The 21,150-nt window shown below is 36.1% G+C and overlaps 1 protein-coding gene across 3 annotated transcripts in view; it reads right to left on the bottom strand.

Moving 5' to 3' along the window:
* Window positions 1-21,150, bottom strand: part of ACLY (ATP citrate lyase) — a 68,570-nt gene that overhangs the window by 2,153 nt on the left and 45,267 nt on the right. For 2 of the 3 annotated variants that reach the window (XM_072404066.1, XM_072404065.1), the window contains exons 8-28: window positions 18,763-18,881; window positions 17,802-17,938; window positions 17,191-17,252; window positions 16,986-17,103; window positions 16,726-16,880; window positions 16,273-16,363; window positions 14,533-14,562; window positions 11,296-11,437; window positions 10,186-10,354; window positions 9,865-9,969; window positions 8,699-8,895; window positions 7,973-8,054; window positions 7,133-7,243; window positions 6,088-6,215; window positions 5,808-5,901; window positions 4,332-4,486; window positions 4,077-4,227; window positions 3,805-3,948; window positions 2,578-2,691; window positions 946-1,028; window positions 34-110 (exon numbers count right to left, since the gene is read on the bottom strand). In XM_072404066.1, the coding sequence (XP_072260167.1) occupies window positions 34-110; window positions 946-1,028; window positions 2,578-2,691; window positions 3,805-3,948; window positions 4,077-4,227; window positions 4,332-4,486; window positions 5,808-5,901; window positions 6,088-6,215; window positions 7,133-7,243; window positions 7,973-8,054; window positions 8,699-8,895; window positions 9,865-9,969; window positions 10,186-10,354; window positions 11,296-11,437; window positions 14,533-14,562; window positions 16,273-16,363; window positions 16,726-16,880; window positions 16,986-17,103; window positions 17,191-17,252; window positions 17,802-17,938; window positions 18,763-18,881 (2,464 nt within the window). The remainder of the gene's footprint in view (window positions 1-33; window positions 111-945; window positions 1,029-2,577; window positions 2,692-3,804; window positions 3,949-4,076; window positions 4,228-4,331; window positions 4,487-5,807; window positions 5,902-6,087; window positions 6,216-7,132; window positions 7,244-7,972; window positions 8,055-8,698; window positions 8,896-9,864; window positions 9,970-10,185; window positions 10,355-11,295; window positions 11,438-14,532; window positions 14,563-16,272; window positions 16,364-16,725; window positions 16,881-16,985; window positions 17,104-17,190; window positions 17,253-17,801; window positions 17,939-18,762; window positions 18,882-21,150) is intronic. The other variant, XM_072404068.1, reaches the window with a different exon arrangement.

The following is a 21,150-nucleotide window of genomic DNA, read 5'->3' as shown; positions in this document are numbered from 1 at the left end:
TCAGAGGACGTGGATGAGTAGGTTAACACTTACCGATAAATCCCATGCTCCTGCCCAGTACGAATATTCCATTCAGTGCTCCAATTTCTATGTATTCATCGGCTTCCTCTCTAATCAGACAAAAACAGCAGTATCATTACATATCCATCTTTACTTTAACTTTAAAGCATCAGGAAAGAAGAGTAAAACGAGTAGTGAACCAACTTAAATAATAACAGGGATGGGAATGATTTAACACTGCACTGTACATTTAGGATAAAGAAGCCAGTACATGGCCAGTAGATAGTTTATGTTGTGTCAAAGCAAAAACACATAAAACACTGAAGATTAACATAAAAAACCAGAGCATAAATTTAGGGAAGTCACTCAATTTCCGATTCCATCAATCACACGTTTGTAACCTCTTAATACTTTTTGCAGATACTGTAATTATGGAACTTTGTTTATTAATCAAACCTTTATCATGACTGGTCAGTTGCATGTTGTCTAGAGCCAGTTTCTGGCCTTTAATTCATGTTACTATATCACTGTATTTCGAAAACATTACTTATGTTTAATGTGTATTGTATTTTGAGCAGTTATCAAGATAACAATATTCTTTTACCATAGAGTTGATCATTTGGGGTAGGCAATACCTGGTAAGGTTATCTAAGTACATTCTCTATTACTGTCGGGGACAAAATCACCGCACCATCAAGTTCTTTTATGATAAAAAAAATAAGATAATTTTAGTGTAATAAATATATAAATATATTTAAGTATATTTTTTACTGACAATATGGTTTTGCTCAACAGACACAGTAATATTGTACAAAACAGGAAACTACAACTATGACCATTTCTGAAAGGAGGGAGGCCTCCCTGTGTGTGCAGCAGTTATTTAATGAAAAAAAAATACTAAACATTAAACAGAGGTTAGGACTTGCTGCTGTTATAATATCTTACCTAGTGAAAGAACCGCAGTTCCTCAGTAGATCAACAAATGCAACACCAATAAGGCCATCAACATTAAGGATTAGATTTGGTTTCTAAAGAGAATAATAGAACATATAGATTAACACTGTAGGAATGCATTGATTTTAGTACAGTTGCAGGGTTGCATGAATAGGAGCAGAGTTTAATCAATTTACCTATAAAGGACCCTGCAGTCTTGTCTGGCTTATAACTGGCCTTGTTTTTCACATGACTCTGCACACAGGCTTTACTGAAGCCTGTCATGGTGTCAAAAAGTCATGGTGACTCAAAGCAATGGAGTGACAAGATGCACTGCAGTTGAGCTTAGATAAAAAGCAGAAGTCCCTGAAAGGTTAGTCGGTTGTAATAAAATCTGTATCAATAGGGCCTTTGTTCACTTTGGCCAGGTTTTGTACGCTAAAGCAATTCAATGAAACTGCAAAACTCAAGCAGGTTAGGAGATCAACTACAGGTCAAACATACTTGTCACCGAATTCTGTGTGATCTAAGACTGATGATATATATTTGCAATTTCGTTTTATACTCACCTCATTTAGAGATCTTCATTGTAAGACCCTTTTTGGTGCTGCACAGCTTTAGGTAAATGAATGAAATGAGGCCACAATGTGCATATTAAGCTTGAGAACCTGGCAGGAATTTTATGCAGCAGAAAGGCTTATGGAAAGGAAGTTGGGGCAGTTTACAGAAGAGGAGAGCACAATGATGATCCAATCAGTGTGGTGATGCTCAATATTAGTAAAAAAAAGTATTCTGAAAATGAGGTGGTTAAACAGAAAAGTGCACAGTTGCAAGGAACAGTGACATAGTCTCGTGTGCCTGTGTTGCAAGGATACATTTATTTTACCATATTTGTTTAGCCATGGTAAAATTAGTTTACACAAAAAAAAATTAAATTGTGTATTAATTTCTGTACTAATTTTGGAGTTTAGTTTCACAAAAAAACAGTGGTTTGCCTAAAGCCAAACTCCAACAGTTTAACAATACAGTATTGACAAGTCTTCATATCCCAGATATAAAAAACCCTATGGACATAGTTGATCCAGAGGAAGGCAAAAAAAAAAAACCTGGTTGCTTTAACAGGGGAAAAAAATCCTTCCTGATTCCATGAGGCACTTGGATGTTCCCTGGATCAATTGTCTCTGCAATCTTTACTTTAAAGCCCTTAATACCCAGTTATATTCTGTGCTTCTAGAAAAGCATCCTGCTTTTTCTTAAACCAATCTAAATAACTTGCTGAAACTACTTCCTGAGGGAGCCGGTTCCTCATTTTTATAGACCTATATATATTTATTTATATTTACGTCAATGAAAATTACAAACCATTAAAAGCTATTTTCGGCAGCCCAATGTCATCAATAAGCTCTAAACTATAAGAAAAATATGCAAGATGCTTTACCTATTATTATGATTCAGTTTCTTCTAATTGACAGCACATATAGGATTAGATTATTAGGTTCCCTAACATCATGGTCTGCAACACCAATTGAGGCTGGTTCACAAGAACACTTGAGTACAGTTTTTGTTTTGGAATCTGATTGTATTGTAGAATTCTCTACGGTGCAGATCATGGTATAGCTTGTGCTCCATGAATAGCATACCTACCTTTGATGTAGTGATTTTTTCCACCTCCAAGGCATAGTCCAGAAGAGGAGTAGCTGGAAAGTGTTGCTTTACATAATCTTTCAAAATCTGGACTCTCATGTCTGGGTTGTTGATCTAAAAGGTATAAAACAAAAACAAAAAACTAAGATATAGAAACCATCTTTGACAGAGTTTTAGATTATGGTAATGGGGAATAGGAAATTTAGGAATAAATACCTTGACATAAATGTACTAAAAGCTCACAATAAATACCACAATGTCCTGAACAATACATGCCACAGAAAAGTCACTGTATTTGTGTATGAGGTCCACACAGGGATAGTATTTGGAAACATGCTTTTCATAGCCACTAGTCTCTCATGAGTAGTAAAGTATTAGCAGTCATGCCTACTTGACATCAAATCTATACCTGCATCTGTAACCTTTGGCTGGTATGGAGAAGCATGTCACATCAATAAGGCAATTGGTGTCCTCACATGAATTACTTTCCTATCATCTCCATGGTTGGAAATAGGCAAAAAGAGCAACTAAAGTATATGCATCTATGGAACTTTATATTCAAATTACCCTGTTGATTTACATAAAAAAATTCTTAAGCAAAATTGTTGTTTTGGATAATCTACTAAAGGACAGATGATATTATATCTTTGTGAATAAAGTGGAGTTCTAGCAGAAATCTGAATACCTTACAATAGCTAAGGTATCTCAGCTCAAAAGCTCAGTTAGGCCTGTCAAAGATGAGCCACAGGTTTGAGCAATGAACTACAATACCCTAAAAGTATCTATATCTATTTTTGTTTATTTTTTTTAATATTATTATGAGAAAATAAAAAATAATTGTAAATTACAATTTTGGACAGACTATATCTTTGTCTAATTGGACTCTCCTATTGATCCTCTTGTTTTATATTCTGCCCTTTCCACTTTATGACCAAGCTAAACTTTGCACTTACAGCATTTTATTCAATGATAATTTTAACTGCATTGTACAAGAAAATTACGTGTACACAATATGGGCCTTTTTTTTTTACTCTATACAAGAAAATGTGTCTTCATTATCCTCTTTCCATCAAGTTAGATTTCAGGTTCCATAGTGTCTTGTTTTTAAAAGCAGTTAGATTTACCTAACAATGTGGCTTTTAATTTGTTGTAATTGGTCACTTTACTTGCAAGCTGCACTTTATAAAGATAGCAAGTGGGTTAAAAATAAAAACTATGAAAACTTACAGATTTGACTCTGTGGCCAATACCCATGATAAGTTTTCCTTCCTTTTTCATCTTGTTTACAAACTCCATGGGAATAAGGCCGCTATCAAAAGCTTTGCTGAACATCCGGGCAGCTGCATCTAGGGCACCTCCAAAACGATCTCCCTATACAAAAAATAAAAAGGCAGAAGTCAGAAGTGTATAAAAGAAACATTAGATGTTTTGATACAATAAAAAATACAATATTACTTTCTTATGGTATCAGATGTTTTTCCTATATGTGAATAACTTACAATGGTGAGCAGGCCAGAGGTAAGACTGGAGATGAGGTCTTTGCCAGCTCTGGCACACACAATGGTGTTGTGGGCGCCGGACACAGCTGGTCCATGGTCTGCTGTTACCATCAGGCACATTTCAATAAAGTGAGAGGCATATTTGGGAACCCTGTAGGAAATGTAATGTTTGAATAAAATTCATTCAAATTCATGTAACATCTTTGCCAAAACGTGTCCACTATAAAGATTTTGACACAATAAAAAATATCTCACCGCCTCTGGAACCAAAGCAAGCCCAACACACCACCGATTCCAATATCTTCCTTAAAGACATCTGTGATAGGCATGCCTGCATAGATAAGCTCCTGGCCTCTCTCGTCACATATACTGGTCATGAAAGAGGCAGGCTTCCTGATCAATCCCAACTCCTAAAGAGAAACACACACATGAATTTACATACAAAAAAACAAAAACTCAGGTCTTAGGTACAAATATACATTTTTTTTACAACTCTGAAAAGGGGTCTCTTAAACCTTTTTAACTAAGAGATAACACAGTGAAAAAATATGTGTTCATAACTTTCCCTGTGACAAGCCACAAGCAGAATTTTAGGAGTGTTTATTTATTAACAGTAAGCATGGTACACACAGGCAAATCTGCAGACAATTTTTGGCTTGAGTAAACATTTGGATTGTTTTTTTCCCCAGTAAATGATTTGCTAAGAAGCCTCAAAAACTGCACACCTATTTCATATTTTCTGCCTATGATTTTTTTTGTGTGAAGTAAAACAATCAGATTTTTGGTCACAATTAATTGTTGATTATACATACAACACAACATGTATTTTCGATCAAGGCTTACCAACAAACCCAATGACTTTTTTTTTACTGATAAAGGAGAGAAAATTTAGTTGGTTATAATCTGCTGAAAGTAAATATTATTTTGGATTGACTTCAAAGTTTTGTTGGGTTAGAATCAACCAGCTAATCAAAGAATTCTGCCTGTGACCAGCCTAAACAAACAGTGTGAATTAGCTGACCAATCTGATCAATTTTCCAAAGAATATCTGATTGGACAGAGCCCCAAAAAAGACAACACACATTTTTTTTGTTCCATTACTTGGTTGGTGGAAAGTATGAATGGTAACTTTACAACCAGCTAATTTGTTCCCTGGTTAAGTACAAGTGAGTTAAAAGTCATTACTTCACATAATAAACAAAAACCCTACTTTCAATATAAATTTACCAAGACATTCAATCGCTTCATACCAATCAAAAACAGAAAAACTGGCTGCTTGTGTTCAGTCGAAAGTAGATTTTAATTTTGAATTTTCTTTCAATCAGATATTTATTTTGGATTAGAAATCAATAGGAGTAAGAATGATTACAAACCACCAGATTTTTACCCTACAAACAGATTTGTTTTTCATTCCTTTGTTTTGGTGCAGATATGCACTAAAATGATTGACAGTCAGCAACGTAGGATAACAGTTTTCCCATACGGTATGTATATAAAATCAAGCCAGGTAAGTGATTAATAACTTCTGTCAACAGACAGGAGTGATCAGATGTGAACTGGATCTTAGCCTTTTTTATAATCACTGAGGTCATCCTAGGCAGGAACATGGACAGTTAATATTGTGGAAATTATGTGCACCTACATGGAAACTACAGAACTATGGTCTAGCAAAGGCTATTGTTCATATATTCTTGCTTAATGTGGATCACACACATGTTAAATGATACTTACCCTTGCCCAAGAGTAATCCATTGGTACAGTAGGAGGTGGAACTTCCTCTGCTGGTACAATTTCTCCTTTGGCAACCAGATCTTCATACACTGACCTTTAATAAACAAGTAAAAGAGGGCTAAGCTTGCTGGTCTTTAAATAAAAACAATTGTGTATTTGATTTTCCTTACATGGGGATAGAGAAGCATTTCTTAAACATTATAAAATCTACATGTATAATTTTCTTGACTGACACCTGCAAATCCAAACTGTTAATTAATACCCATGAAGTCACACTCACTGAATCACATCACCAAGCTCGTCAAAGCTACGTGGCACATATACTCCAGCTTCCTTCAAGGCCTGGTTTTTAGCAACTGCTGTCTCGGAGGCCTGGTTGGCACATGCTCCTGCATGTCCAAACTGCACCTGTAATTAAAAAAAATATATATATTATCATTACAATCATTACACAAAGCTCTATCTGAGCCATTGAGGAGCAATTTATTGCTTCTGCTGTCAGTTTTTAACCTAGAGTCTATTGGGTTAATTTGCTAAAAAAAATTATCCCCTTGCATGGAATCCCCTCATTCAGTAAAAAAGCTCTGCTGACCAACCATCTTATCATGTGCAAGCAAAAATCCTCATGTGCAAGGACATGAGGATGAACAGTTATACAGTACTTGTGGCTTTAGAGGTTCGTAAGGGCTTGTTTAAAAGCTTATATACAAGCAATTACAAATATGCAAATACCCCAGCGGAACTAAAGCATATAAACATGCATAATTATTAGTTAATAATTATTGTTCCTAAAAAATAAATAAAACAAACGTTTTCCTTGTCTTTTTTTTTCCTATACTTTTTCCAACCTACCACATGGCTCTGATGTTAGCACTCACAATCATGTGTCAGCTGGCAGATAACACAAGCTAAACTGCACATATAACAGAGCCCCACTATAAGAGACTAAATACTTCAAATGCATGTGAGGCAATATCTGACTTTGCAAGCAATAAGCCAAATAGATCTTAATTATATATGAACAAAATATGGTTATATGCAATCAGAATGCAAGAAACCACAGCCATTTTCAATGACCTGAACAGGAAATAATTGATAGCACATAAAGGCCGGATCCAGCGACACCAAAAAGGCATCTTACTCCCAAAGCTCCAATAGCATAGTTGGAAAATCATGTGCTACATAAAGTATAGCAAATATTGATACAAGTGTTGTAGTATTTCAATATCATCTTGTGCAGAAAAGCTTTACACATTTATAGACACAATAAATCTCAAGACACAAGCCCATTCTGTACTCCATTTTTTCATATTTATTTTTATTACCTCTGAAGAAAACATGGTTGCGCAGGTTCCTATACACCAACACACAATGGGTTTTGTCAGCCTGCCCTCTTTAATACCACGACAGATTTTGTATTCTTCTGTACCACCAATCTGCAGGAAAAGCAAGAATATTTATGTTATTAAGCGTTTACTAAAACTTATTTAGAATAGATGTCACAAAATAGATGCATTTATAAAGGTTAAAAAGATGCAATTTCTTGTTAATCCATCCTGGTTTTTACAACATGTAAATCCTGCAGCTCTGCTAAATGTTCTTTTGTTGAAAAAATTTAACATTAAAATGTCTCTTTTCTTTTCAAAACCTAAACCCAAACATTAAATCATTACCTTTGATGCCTTTCAGCATTTAAAATGTATCCTAAAACACAATTTGACCCTCATACTTATTAGTCACCCTAACTCCTACAGCTCAGCACTTAACCTAACCCCTAAAGCTCCCACATAACCTAATAAAAATAAATGATTAACATTTAGCACCCACCCAAACATCAAATCTTGACCAAAACTGAAAAAAAAACTAAAACCCCCTCATCCTTGATCTTATCCCAACATAACCATTTAATTAAGTTCTAATTCTTACTTTACCCAAGTTCTTTATACTCATTTTGTCTTTTCATCTTTATTTCTCCCAACTGGTAACATTACCCAGTAGTCTCCCTATCTAATGCACCAAACCTATATTATTCTTAATAATGCCAGGTCCTCTTTAAGATGGCTCAGGGCACAGATTTGCCAATACATGTTAAAAAATTATCCACTTATGATTAGTATTAGCCTGATATGAATACAGTAGTATTAGAGGAATTGAAATGAACTCACCTCTCCAAGGACTACAATCATTTTAACTCCTTCTGTATCTTGATAGCGTAGGACATGGTCCATAAAGGTGGAACCAGGATACCTAGTAGTGAGGAAATGGACAAGATAGAACCTTTGCTTAGTTTTATACAGTTCTATTTCTAAACCTCAATGAACATTACTTGAAAACACAAATAGTCCATTTTTAAGTGTACGGATCCATCTCCCATACCATAAACAGTGTTGTAGTTCTGACCACTGGGTATGCTGCTGACTGGAGAATTAAAAGTTTCAATCACTCTCAATAACTTGCCTGTCTTTTGAGCAGATTGACTATACAGTCGTCATGACCCATGTACGTCTACAGCCCATCCTTTTCCTTTACCGAGTGGCTATAATGTCAGTGAATGATCATCATTCATCATCATTCATAGCCACCAATAAATGCTGAAGGTGCTGTGTAGTGCCCATCCAGCTCTACTTTTGAAAACAATGAATATAAATGCTGTGTTGAAATGATCATACAAAGCTCTCCCAAAGTTTGCAGTGGTTTTTCTGTAGCTATAACCGCCTAACAAAATGCTTTTTACCAATTTTATACAGCAGCATGTTGCAGCCATATGAAGAAACTGGTAAAAAGAAACAGTAAGGGAAACAAAACTATGTACAATAAAATGTATAAGTATCTAGGATGTTTAATATTTTTAATTTTTAAAGTTGAGTTTACCGTCTCAAAGGATCTCATACCTGTCTCCACCAATGGCAACTCCTTCATAAACTCCGTCTGTGGTCCGGGAGATGATGTTATTAAGTTCATTTGACATACCACCAGAGCGGGATACATAGGCAACACTGCCAGGACGATACAGTTTGGAAGCCAAAATGTTATCCAACATTCCTCCTGTGTTGCCAATCTTGAAACAACCAGGTTTGATGCCACCAACCTAAGGATAATATGGACATTTTCAGGATTCGACATTTCAAAATATTTGTATCTTTTTTATAAATTTTACCCTTTTTTAATTTTAATCCCATCTTAAGCAGCAGAAAATTCTGAACCAAATTTAAAGGATGCGTGCGGTGGAACTCGAGTCCTCTGTGATGTTATCACATACTCTTAACAATGCCAGCTGTGAAAGAGCTCTAAAAGTTTTCTAACGTGTATCTTAGAAAAGTACCCTGTAAGTCTGCAGAACACATGGATTTGGGTGAGTGACAGTAGAGGGGCAACTTCCCTGCTATCACGCATATATTATAGTCATATCGGCATCGCTAGTCCTTAATCAGTGAACTGTGATGCGTCTGGTTCTGTTACACTACACATTTTTGACAGCTGATCCATGGAATAGGGCAAAGCAGCTGAAACCTCAGCTGTCAGCAGTATGCTTTACTTTCTCTGCCTCTACTGATTAGTTGTCAGCTGTGTGCAGACAGCTTTCATTCAAAGAGATCCACCAGTCTCTTGATTCAGTCTAATAAAATTATAATATTCCCCCCCAATGCAGCCATAAATTCCACTACTAGAGAAAAGAGAGACAGAATCAGCTTTGTGCTGAGGCCTAAACCGGAACTAAAATTTCACTTTAAGTTTGCATGATTAGGTAAGATCATTATTGCAGAAAAGGACAGGTAAATTGTCTTCTGCAAAAATGTGCTTGACCTGCCTGATCACTCCAAGTTTCTAGTGTCAAAACTGAGCTGTGCACAGCTTTGATTACCAGGGAAGCCCAGCAATCCCTGAAAGAAGAGAAGAGAAGGATGGCGGCACCCTCTACTTGAATGAGGATAGGTGAAATGCATTGATATTTTTATACTTTCAGTGAAGCAGGTGTGTATATGTATATGTTTATAAATTATTTTTTCCCAGAGTACAGTGCTTAGACCTATAGAGCGAAGGACAACCTAATACTTACAGTTGCAGGCCCAATAATAGTCACTCCTTTCTCATCTGCGGTCTTGATGAGTTTCCTAGTTAAAGCTTCAGGAATTCCTTCAGCAATGATCGCAATGGTTCGGATCTACAATGACAACACATTTAAATATTACATTTTAAAGAATAGCGGTCAATATATTCTACATATCAGAACAACCCTTCTAAAAATAGAAATTTTTATACCAGGTAAAAACAGACTACCACAATTCTAACAGCAAAGCATAATCTAAATTTTCTATAAAATCCAACAAACAATTATTGACAATTATTTGATGAGCCAAAGCATATAAGTAAAACTAACCTGAGGATAATTCATGGTCTCAACGGAGCTATCATATGCTGATCTTAGAGAGGCAAAATTGATGAGCACATCCACTTCTGGGTGCTTCCTCATAGCATCTCCCATATTCTTGAAAACTGGTATCAAGATTTCTTTGTGACCCCAGTAAAATTTCTGCTTATGGTCCCCACTGGTAAAAAAAAAAAAAAAAAAGTAGATGCACAATTATCAGTAATACAAAAAATTCTACAACTAAAACCAAATACCACTTACTATTTAGACTAATAGACATTCCATCCCAAAAAGTTGCTATTAATTTACTGCTAAAAATATAAAAGCACTCTAATACTAAGGAGCGTCTGCTCCCTCTGGTCATTTACTGTAGAAAGACAGACAAGGACCCCCTTCCAGTTCTAAACCCAAAGCTTTATAATCTGACTACTACAGAGAAAGAAGAATAAACTATCATTCTTCCTGCAAAACTCATTTAACAAAGACTGAGGTGTGAACATAGCTGTTTGTTAGCTGACCTTTCCTGACTATGAAAAATGATTTCTCTATTAAGCTGTGCTAGTAAAGGTATGCATTATCCATATTTTAGAGGATCCCTGTCTTAAAATTCAAATTTTGGGACAGATTAAAAAAAATAATTAGGGTTTTTACGCATAGCACCTGTGAGCGGTTTACCAGGGCAAAAAAATTGTACAGGCAATTCCCTAAGAAATAATTATTTGTCACTATTAGTAAACCACAACAGACTAAAGCAATAATGTGTTAGAAGCTCTGACAATTTTAATTGCTGTCTATATTTCCACTGTAAATGTTCTGTATGTTGCCATTCAGAAAGTAGATGAAATCATCACAGCAAACAGAACAGCAACAGAAACCTGCCAGACTTCCAACTTGTTCTTGGTATGCAGAAAAATGTGCATTGACTGCTTTGCATCCTTGTTGGAAAGATTTAGCCCTCTTCCTGTCTTAGTAACCACACACAATGTGAGAGAAACTTCAACAGTAAATAGATAATGGTAAAATATGTCAAGTTTTCACATTTCCCTGTATCAAGTAAAGTTAAACATTAAGTTGCACAATTACTGCACAAGCACCTCTGAGGCTGTAGGTGGAACTTACGTGAAAGGGTAAACCATTGCAGCCACTGAAGGTTCGGAACGTGAGCAGACATAGTCAAAATCCAGCATGCCTTGCACAGCTCTGGTCTGCATGCCCCATACAATGGATTTGGTGTGATGGCTGAATAATGTGGTGGCTTTTGCTGCAATACATAAAAATTGTTAAATGAGTCAAGAGTTGTAAAAATGACATGAAGGGTAACAGACACAGGAATGCATCGAAGCACAGAAACAGCAAAGGACAATCAGCACACACATATCCATAGGAGAATAACACAACATAGCTATGATCTTCACATATTTACAGAACCTCAGATGTGCGATCCATTTTCAACCACTAACATAAATGGCAAACAACTTAAGAAGTTTGCAAATTGTCGTTTTTCAGTTGTTAAATGACAATCGTATTCTCTTCATCATTAATAATTGACCATCCTCAAAGGGAATTGACAAACCGCTTGACAAATTTAATAAAATGTGGCTTGGTGGCGAAGTCTAAGAAAGAGGCGGGCTTTACAGGCAGATGCCATTTTACTTAACACCCCTATACCAAGATCACTGGGGGTCAGCACAGTAAAAACACATTCTAACGAGTACTTGTATGCAATAGCAAAGCACGACTTGCTATCCCCAGGGGAAAATGGATTGAAAAGAATGAAAACGGAAATGCCCCCCCTCACACCCAAACAAAAAAAAACCCGGCATACCTCAGTGGGATTATATACTAAAAAAAAAACAATACAATATAAAAGGCAAAACAATAAGTTTAAGAAATGCATCTTCAACAACTTAAGGACTTGCTTTGGTATTTTGTTTATCCTACTGTGTGCCTTATACTCAACATGACAAATCAAAAGCCAATCAGGGCAAATTCGGCTTAAAGGTCAAATTAGACCTATGTGTGCTAATGCATTCTAGTGCATGCATTACCTTTAGCTGGTACTCCCTGCAGGCACTACCCTAGTTCTATTTTGTCCCCAAAATGAAGGGAACGAGGCATGTTTGCTTGTTACAAAAGTGTAATATTTTATTACTGTTTTGCAGCCTGTTATTGTACATTGCAAACTTGTCCTGTAATCGGATCATAACTTCAGCTACAGTTTTCAGTTTAAATAAGCTAAATGCAGTTTAGATGTGACCATGTCCCCCGTATGGACACAATCCGCCTATTCTCCCATCGCAGGCTCAGAGTGGGCAGGTTCTGCCATCATGACGTCACTATTTGGGAAGTTTCTTCCCCTTTGAGTGACACACGGATCTCTGACCATGCGCAGTCCTGATTCAGTGCATTTAGTGGTCCGTAGGTCTGAAAAGGTTAGTGACCACGGCTATAGAGATCAGTACTTGTTCTGGTTTATGAAGGTAAAGATTTCTTAGTCCAAAAGATGCAAAAATACATTCCCGTTCGTGGTTTACTTAAGCTTGGCATGCAGACAGTACACAAAGTTCATTTGGATTTCTAAAAAAAATTAGTTCTGCTATCATTCTTTATGTTTTGGAAATATGGGTATTTTTTTTTTACTGGCAATATCCAGACAACAAAATGCTATACTTTAACCACAAGGCCATAATAAACTCTTGGTTGTCTTTAATGGCAACCTGTCACATAGCAAAAAGAAGCCATAACTGGAAGCAGTCGTTATCTAACTCTAAGCCTGAGTAAACAAAAATTTTAAAGAAAGTTGCCAAATATTAGGAATTTCTTTTAAAAAATCCATTTAAGGTTTGCTGGATCACCCAGGTAAGCCCATGATAGTCTATCTTCTCTAGTCTTGGGGAGCTTTAATAAATATGGTCCAATCAATCTGTTTAGTTTTACTGTAATTTCTGTAGGACTTCCAATCAGCTCTGAGGATAGAGAATAGCAGCTTCTATATAGAGCTTGTTTGCTTTGCATGTCCCTTTTAGACAGGATATTAGGCAACTACAACTCCTTAAAGGAAACTGCTCAAAAGAAAGTCAGGTGGGTGCCATGAGGTAAAAGTCAAAAGTCACAGGTGTTTTCCTGTAAATTATATCTGACTAATGAGGCCAAGGAGTTGATAGATGTGGCTTGTTCATAGGGAAAGTCATGAGGCTTTGCAGCTAAATGACCAGAAAGTTGCTAATCATCAGGAGTTTTTGAGACCCATGTGGAAGCTCAAACTTGTACTGCAACAAAATCCTTCATCTGTCTAGTTTAATGATTCCAGATGTGTATACAGGCTTTAGTTTGCATCTTAACTGTCTTTCTTCCTCATACAATTATCAAAAATCAGCTCAAAGCAGATCCTTAAGTTATGCAAAAGCAAAATCTAAGCAACTTAGAAGTTAGGTATGTGAAACCAACAGCATTTTAATCTCCAAGAGTGGAGCCCTTGTACATAAGTATTTTTTTCATTGTGTTAATGTGTAGCCATGTTAGGGCCCATGCACAAAACATGCAGTTATTTGTTAGATGGCTTCCCCCCAAATTGCCCTTAGACTGTGGTATTGACATATGACTATAGTAGGGACATTAGATTGTGAGCCCCTTTGAGGGACAGGTAGTGACAATAAAAATACTTTGTAATATTAATAACAGTATGCACATGAACTCTCAGCTTGTGAACGGGTCTGAGCTTGGCACAGAGTGAATTTATCTCCCGAACAAACAGTAGCTTTCTACCCCAATATTCATTAGCCTCATAACTATATATTACATAGTCACAGCGTTTCAGAGCAGCAATATTCACCTACCAAAATGTCTGTAAGTAGCAATGTGCTCACTCACAATAGCTGCCCAAATGTTGTACAGATAGGCAAAAATACCTGGAGACAATCTTTAGTGATTGTTTACAGTGCTGTGGATTCTACAGTTTTTAGTATTATGTATTTAGAGTTCTGTATTCCATACACTTAGGTGACTTAGCTAAGTCAGCTACCAACTTACTCATAGCACAAATATATAAAGAATTAGCATATGCATTACATTAATGCCAGCCTTGGTCAGCAATCTATAGGCTTACACAATGTAAACAAAGAGCAGGAATGAAAAGAGATGGAACATAACTTTATAAATACAACAAAGCAGGCCCCACAATGACTGAACTACTTATGGGAGCTACTGAAATACGTCTTTTGCACACATATTAATGGTAAATCTATGTTCTGCATAAAGGTGGAGATGGTTGGGGACAAGGAAGCAGAAAACACACACTAGGACTGTAAAGACTTAGACAGAATACAGCCAATAACCAGCTTTCAGCTGCCAGCCTACCTGTAGCTGGTCCAAATATGATCGCTGTATCTGTTAAAATGAGACAGTTAGGTTTCACGTCGAAAACCGATGTATCAAAGTTGATTGAAAACTGAAGGCAATCTAAAACATATTTTCTATCGTGCTACCAGCTCATTGTAGTATTTCTTTATTGAAACCTACATTATGGGAGATGGAAGGTACCAATACTGACAATACTTTTAAAAATGCTATTAGGTGCCCATCATTCTCAGCCAGGGGTTTTTCTATCAATACTAAGCATGTAAATCAGTAGTTCCTACTTCACTATAATGTTTAATGCATATTTTGTTTCTGAAAGCATTGAAACCAGAGATAGCCAGGAAAATAGCATTTTCAGAGTGTCAGGAATGCTAGTCTCATGGTTTCTCTTGGCACAGGTTTTCATTAGCTGTTTGTGACAATAAGTCCTTGATGACTAGATGTTCATGCCAAATTAAAGTTTAACATATTTCTATTTTTGCATTTGTTATTTTAAAGTGCCCCAGGAAAGGAGCATTGTGCTAGGAAACTAATTGCTAGGAATTAAAAAATAGGAGTAGATGAACACAATTTGTGTGATGCTAAATAGATCTGTTGTGGGACCATTAGCAGATCAGGTTAAAAGACGGACCACAACTTATTAGTGAGTAAAAAAAAAAAGACAATGAAAATGAATAAATAAAAATGAATAAATCAGGCCCAATGTGTCTCCATCACCACCAACAATGTGTGGCAATGAAGAAGAATACAAGTCTGGATTTCTAACAATAATTATTTGTTACTTCTTAAATACAGAAAATGAAATGATCATACTGGGATCACTTTGGTTAGCAATCAGGTCCAAAATATAAGGATTTAAATTCCAAATAAAAAAAAAAAATCTAAATGATGCATGTCTGCCATTAAGGGAATTTTTTTAGGCTCACAAATGCTACGCTAAACAAAACTGTTGTTTTCTGAATAGAGTGGAGAAGGTATAGAGACTCTTCTGCATTATTCTAATGTTCCCTTGATTTCATGTGAAGATACTAGCACAAGAAATGAGCAAAACCTCCTTATTGGTGAAATAAATATTAGTTTTTAGTTAGAGTGGGAATGAGTGAGGAAGGTTTTTTTCTGGTTTGTAACTAGAACATTTTAACCAGGCACCATTTCCTCAGCAAAAGTGAATATGAGACAAATACAAAAAAGGCGTCTGAACACTGGTATATCATATTCAGCAAGTGCTGTATTCACATCACAACACATCTCATACAGATGTGATTGAAAGGAGCATGACAGCGCCTTGAAGCATTTTGTACTACCAGTGCTTAGTCTTAAGCCTCCCTTTTTTCTTTGATAATTTTTTACCATTAATATTTACAGAAAAATTTTATCAATAAAAACAATATTTTCAGATGTTTCTAGATTGCATAGAATATAGGTTTTGCAAAAAAATTTGCCAATAGAAATCTTAGTTTGTCCCCAAAAAGCAGCCCATGTATTATTTTGTTATTTTAACTAAACTAAATTTTAACTTACCATCTTGTGCACGTCTTTTTCATCCCCTAAGTAATGTAAAGGTAAAGCTTTAGCACTGCTGAAACCAATCACAAGAAGAGTTAAATTCTTGTATTCATGGTTTACTGGGGTACTCAAATCTTGGCGGTAAGCAAATATAAACCTAACCTTCTGGAGATCAGGGTTTCTGTAAATGAAATAGAGGAAAGAGGAATTTAACAGAAAAGAAGATTGAATTACCACTAGGTGGAGTTGGCTTGGCCTTTTTGGCTGGAGTGATGTCCCCATGTCTGGATTCTGAGAATGAAGCAGTTCTGCTGGGTGCTGGAGTCTGGAAAACGAAACATAGCTGTTTTGGAAGATTCAAAACAAATATTTTTTTATAACCAATATAAATTCCAACAGGGTATGTGGGATCTTTTTAATTGGAAGAGCCTTACATACACGTCAGATGATTCTTGTTTTATTCTTGCTGGTAAAGGACAAGAATTTGACACGTGTACAGTGAAAAGATCCTTTCCAATGACAATTATTGAACACGTGTACGCAGCCATCATTTTTTTTTAGTCTTGATATATATTTGTATAACAAGCTACATTTATAAAACCATTTGTTTTAGTTCTATTTACAAATTTGGATAGTACAGTGCATGTAGCTCACTGGTTTTGTATTACCAGTTTATCTCTGACTTACTGAGGAGCTGCCACTGGCATTCAGCAGAAAGTTGGCAGTATGTGCCGCAGTGGGAGGCTGGTTTGGTATTGGTCGATGGCCCAGAGCCATGCCCACAATGGCTGTCATGTGAGTTTCTGTGCCAAACACATGGATGGGAATTCCGGTTGTTTTTCCTAATAAGAAATAAAAATAAAATACAAGGTACAATTAACTAGCCCTGTAATTGTGTATAACCTAGTACAACTGGTCACAATTTAGACAAAATATTACTCACTTACCTACTTCACCCATGACACGAAGCCCCTCCTGATAATTTGGCCCTCCTCGTCTTACAAATATTGTGACTTCGTGTTCCTTCAATGGCCCCTGAAAATCCTTAATAGCTCGTACAATACCCTAAAGTTCAAAAAGAGATTGGTTTAAGATTAAAAAAAAAAGGGGTCTTGCTTAATATTTTATAAACTTCACCTCCCAAAAGCTCACCTTAAAGGTTGCAGCAACATTAGTGAAATTTGCAATACTGCCACCGATAATCAGAATTTTACCTACAAAATGAAAATGAAACAGAATCAAAGTACAAAATGCAGTAGTTACACTGTGAAAACTAGTGACTACTATAAGGAATTATTCAGAGGAAGGGAAACATACACTGATACAGGTCAATGTTTATAGTCATCAGAATATGTATCATAGGGAACCTAAAGAATCAATTAAAAGGTTCTCACTGGACGGATTATCCAAACAAATACAGTCCTGCTTACAATAAAACTGGACACAATTGGAGGTGTGAAAGTAACCAATCAAATTTTGTACTCACTTGTGCTTATACAAAGCATATTTACAGTCACTTTTTGTGGATTTTAAAGGTAATTTGTGATATTCAAATAGTTCTTAGTAATAAAAAAATTCTGCAGCAAAACAGTCTAATAAAGGCCCCAAATCTAGCAAAATAAAAACTGGCTAGTATTAGATGGCAGCCAATTGCATCGTGTTACTATATATATATATATATTTCAATTTTTTTTAGCTTGCAATAAAAAGTGAGGCCTAAAAGGAAAACCTGGTGATTGTTAGGGATTTTAAGTGTATTTTACCATCAGGATGCTTTTCCCTTGTCATTAGGGAGAGGATAGTCTTGGCATAGTCATAGGTCTGCTGCTCACTGGGTGCACCAGAATACTCCCCATAGTTAGCCAGCTCATCTACTCCCCCCAGGTCACAGATGGTGTCACTAAAAAAATAAAAAAAAAGTGAATTTTTCCAGTCATTCATCAGGAAATATTGCACAATATACCACAGTGACTAGTAAGTTAAAGAGAAGACAAAATGTAACACGTTATTCACAGAATGGAATGCCTGTTCTGATGTACTACTTCAGTCTGTGGATTATTCGTGGCCCTATTCATCATATAACAGCAATTCAGAAACTTAACTACCTTATCATCAGCTTACAAAACACATATTCCTGTAAAATCGTACCAAGTGCAAGCCATGTTTTCATCTCACCTGTAACTTGTGAGCTTGTAATAAGGCCGAATAAGTGGATCATTTGGTAAAGTGTATGAATGAACACATTAGCTGGCTGTAAACCCAGGATACATGGTTGGCTACCACTGTATTTTTAAACAAAGGTCACAAATTGAGCAGTTAAAGCCAAAACAGATCTTTTTAGTAGGAAGAATGAGGCAGTGGTATACATTACAAGTCTATACAGATCCTCATCTTGAAGACCAGGTTGCAATATCACCTGTGTCAGTAAACCCCCAATTTATTCCTGGAGGCCATCTTCTAGACAGAGAATGAAAAGTATTTCTAAAGTTTCTGGTGATGGTTATAAAGGAGTTAATAAGGCAATTCCCTTTACTAAAGAACTGAGCTGTAATTAGCAGAGACAAGGCATAAAAAAGGGAAAACTGGAGTTGAAACTTACTTTTCCCCAAACCAACAGGCAGAAACCTTCCCAAAAGTTTTCAACAACTTTAATATTGCCTATATGACTATCTAAAAGGTTTCCTATTTAGAATAAACATGAATAAATTATTTTTGACTACAAACCTGTAAACAACAGATGCTCCCCCACCAGCAACCATAGTCCAGATCCTGCCACGTGGGTTCAGTATGGTGAGTTTTAAACTTGCACCGCTCTTGGCATCCAGGTCTGCAATATAGGCCTCCTGCATTAGAAAGGAACATTTGTTATGACGATAAATCCTAACCATAGCCAAGTAAAAAAAAACAAAAAAAAACGTTTAAACAGTCATGACTGCCAATTTACCTTTAAATTCATTTCAAAAAGATTTAAAATGGACTGAAAAATTTAAATAGGTCCGCGTTTACTAGGCAATTCTATAGACAGGTGGGTGTATTTAATCTCTTTGCATAACAAATAGGTCTATTATACCTGTCAAAAAAAATTTGTAGAAGTATGTACACACATGATTCACCCTCCTTTGCGGTCGTACTTGGCATACACCACTCTCCTGCAGACTTACTACTTCTACAAAGTCTTCTACCTCGTTTGTGGACAACTAGTGATCACTACACTTACAACTTACATCTAGCTATTATTCATCATCGTGGCAACCGTTCCACTGCAAAGCCAGCTTCAGAATCCAGCTGGCATGCAGCAACTATTCATAAAACAGGTTTCAACTAACTGCATTCACACACTACTTGGAATTCATATATTTTAACTAAATATTTCTTATTTGCTTACCTAGTAGACTCACTGCTAAATGAAATCAGACAAAAAGGCAGAATTAAAAAAAATAAATTTGGTTACCTACAGAAGATTTTCAATTTTCCCTAGAGAAAGGCCATTGCTGTGCGTTATATCACAATGCATAGCTATCTGTTATGATGATGACCCTATTCATTACACTCAATGCAATGTACACAAAAACTGCCAAAAATGCATGTAAAAATACATTGCAGTACAACTCATAAATGAGAAGCTCAGATATTACTCTATATGCAACATGTGATATCTTAGTGTGCCACATGTGAAGTGTGGTGAACTATACTGCACATGGCTGGAACAAGGCCTTAATGTTTCTTTTTTTTTTAATTCCGAAATTGCAAGTTAAAAATAGTACATTCATGTATGTTGGCAAAATATCATTACATGGATCGTCCTGGTGGTTTCCTAGATGCTGTGAAGGTGCAGTGCCATATCCAGGATTCACTGTGACCTACCTCTTGGTAATCTTACAGGATGCAGAGTCTTGAATATAAGTAATTATCAGGAGGTTTTATTTTTTTTTCTTTAAATCACAAAACATGGCACAGGACACATCTCAGCTCACATCCCCCCTAATACTGTGGCACATTTGTATTATTATGCCACTGTACATTGGTATTGATCTCCAATGAAGGCAAAGCTAAACATGGCTGAAACACACCAATCAATAAAATACTATCAGCCAAAACTATAAATCATATATGGAAGACAAATTTCACAGCCTTCAGATTTTGGTGTCAGTTGATTTAAGTATCGGGCTATGGATGACTTGTACATGGACTTCACATTATAAAAAAAAAAAAACACACATAAAAGACTTTATTCTACTGCATTTTACTCTTAAATCACCTCTGAGTGACCTTGCAGAGGTTAACTCCCAGGAAAACCTTTTTTAGGATGATTTAATAAAACAAGAAAATTGAATTACGCTGATGAGATGGGGGATGGAGATACACAGTCTTCACAATCTCTTAGCTAATGGATTGACTGCGGCATACTCAGAAGGTTTTATGAATGAATGAAGAAAAGAAATGCCGATTTTTACCCATTCAGTCTAACCAGCTGATGCATTTGGGTTGTGAAGAGAACATGTAAATGAAGCAAAAGCTTCACGCATGACTGTGGGTCAGCAGTTTTTTAGTAAATGTCCAAGTCCCTACTACTTTCATATGCTGCACTTGTTAAAAGTGATAATATGGCTGGAAACCAGTCAATTCTATCTAGCAGACAAAATTAACAGTTTTGGACCGACAAATTCCTGGAATCAGCAGTGGCTAAAAGACCGATCATGCATATGATAATTAAGAAGATCTAGTTTTCAAAACAATTCCTTTACCTAGAACATTTTTGTGTTTTCCATAGCTTTGGAACCACCAATTTTCTTAAGTCATACTGTGAACGAATGCGAAGCCAAATTTGGTAACCCCTACTTTCTTTACTATTGTTAGCAGGGACAGATACCACATGAATTACGCATGGTGAAACAGTTTGTAGGAAAATATAGTTGTGCCATTGGGAATTTGAATAAAAAAACTGGTTTTGTCAAAGATGTTTGTCAAAAAATGTGTGAACTGTAATAGCAGATGCTACACAACAAAATATAAAGAAACACACTGCAAAAACTAATAAAGCAACTAACTGGATTTGTTTGGAAAAGTGCTGTAAATTCTAGGAAGGTTCAAGGAATGCAGATGTGCATGGCT

This window comes from Pyxicephalus adspersus, chromosome 3 (genome assembly GCF_032062135.1).
Source record: "Pyxicephalus adspersus chromosome 3, UCB_Pads_2.0, whole genome shotgun sequence".
Taxonomy (NCBI): Eukaryota; Metazoa; Chordata; class Amphibia; order Anura; family Pyxicephalidae; genus Pyxicephalus; species Pyxicephalus adspersus.
Note: the sequence above shows the minus strand (reverse complement) of the source record. Positions and strands in the feature narration are given on the sequence as shown.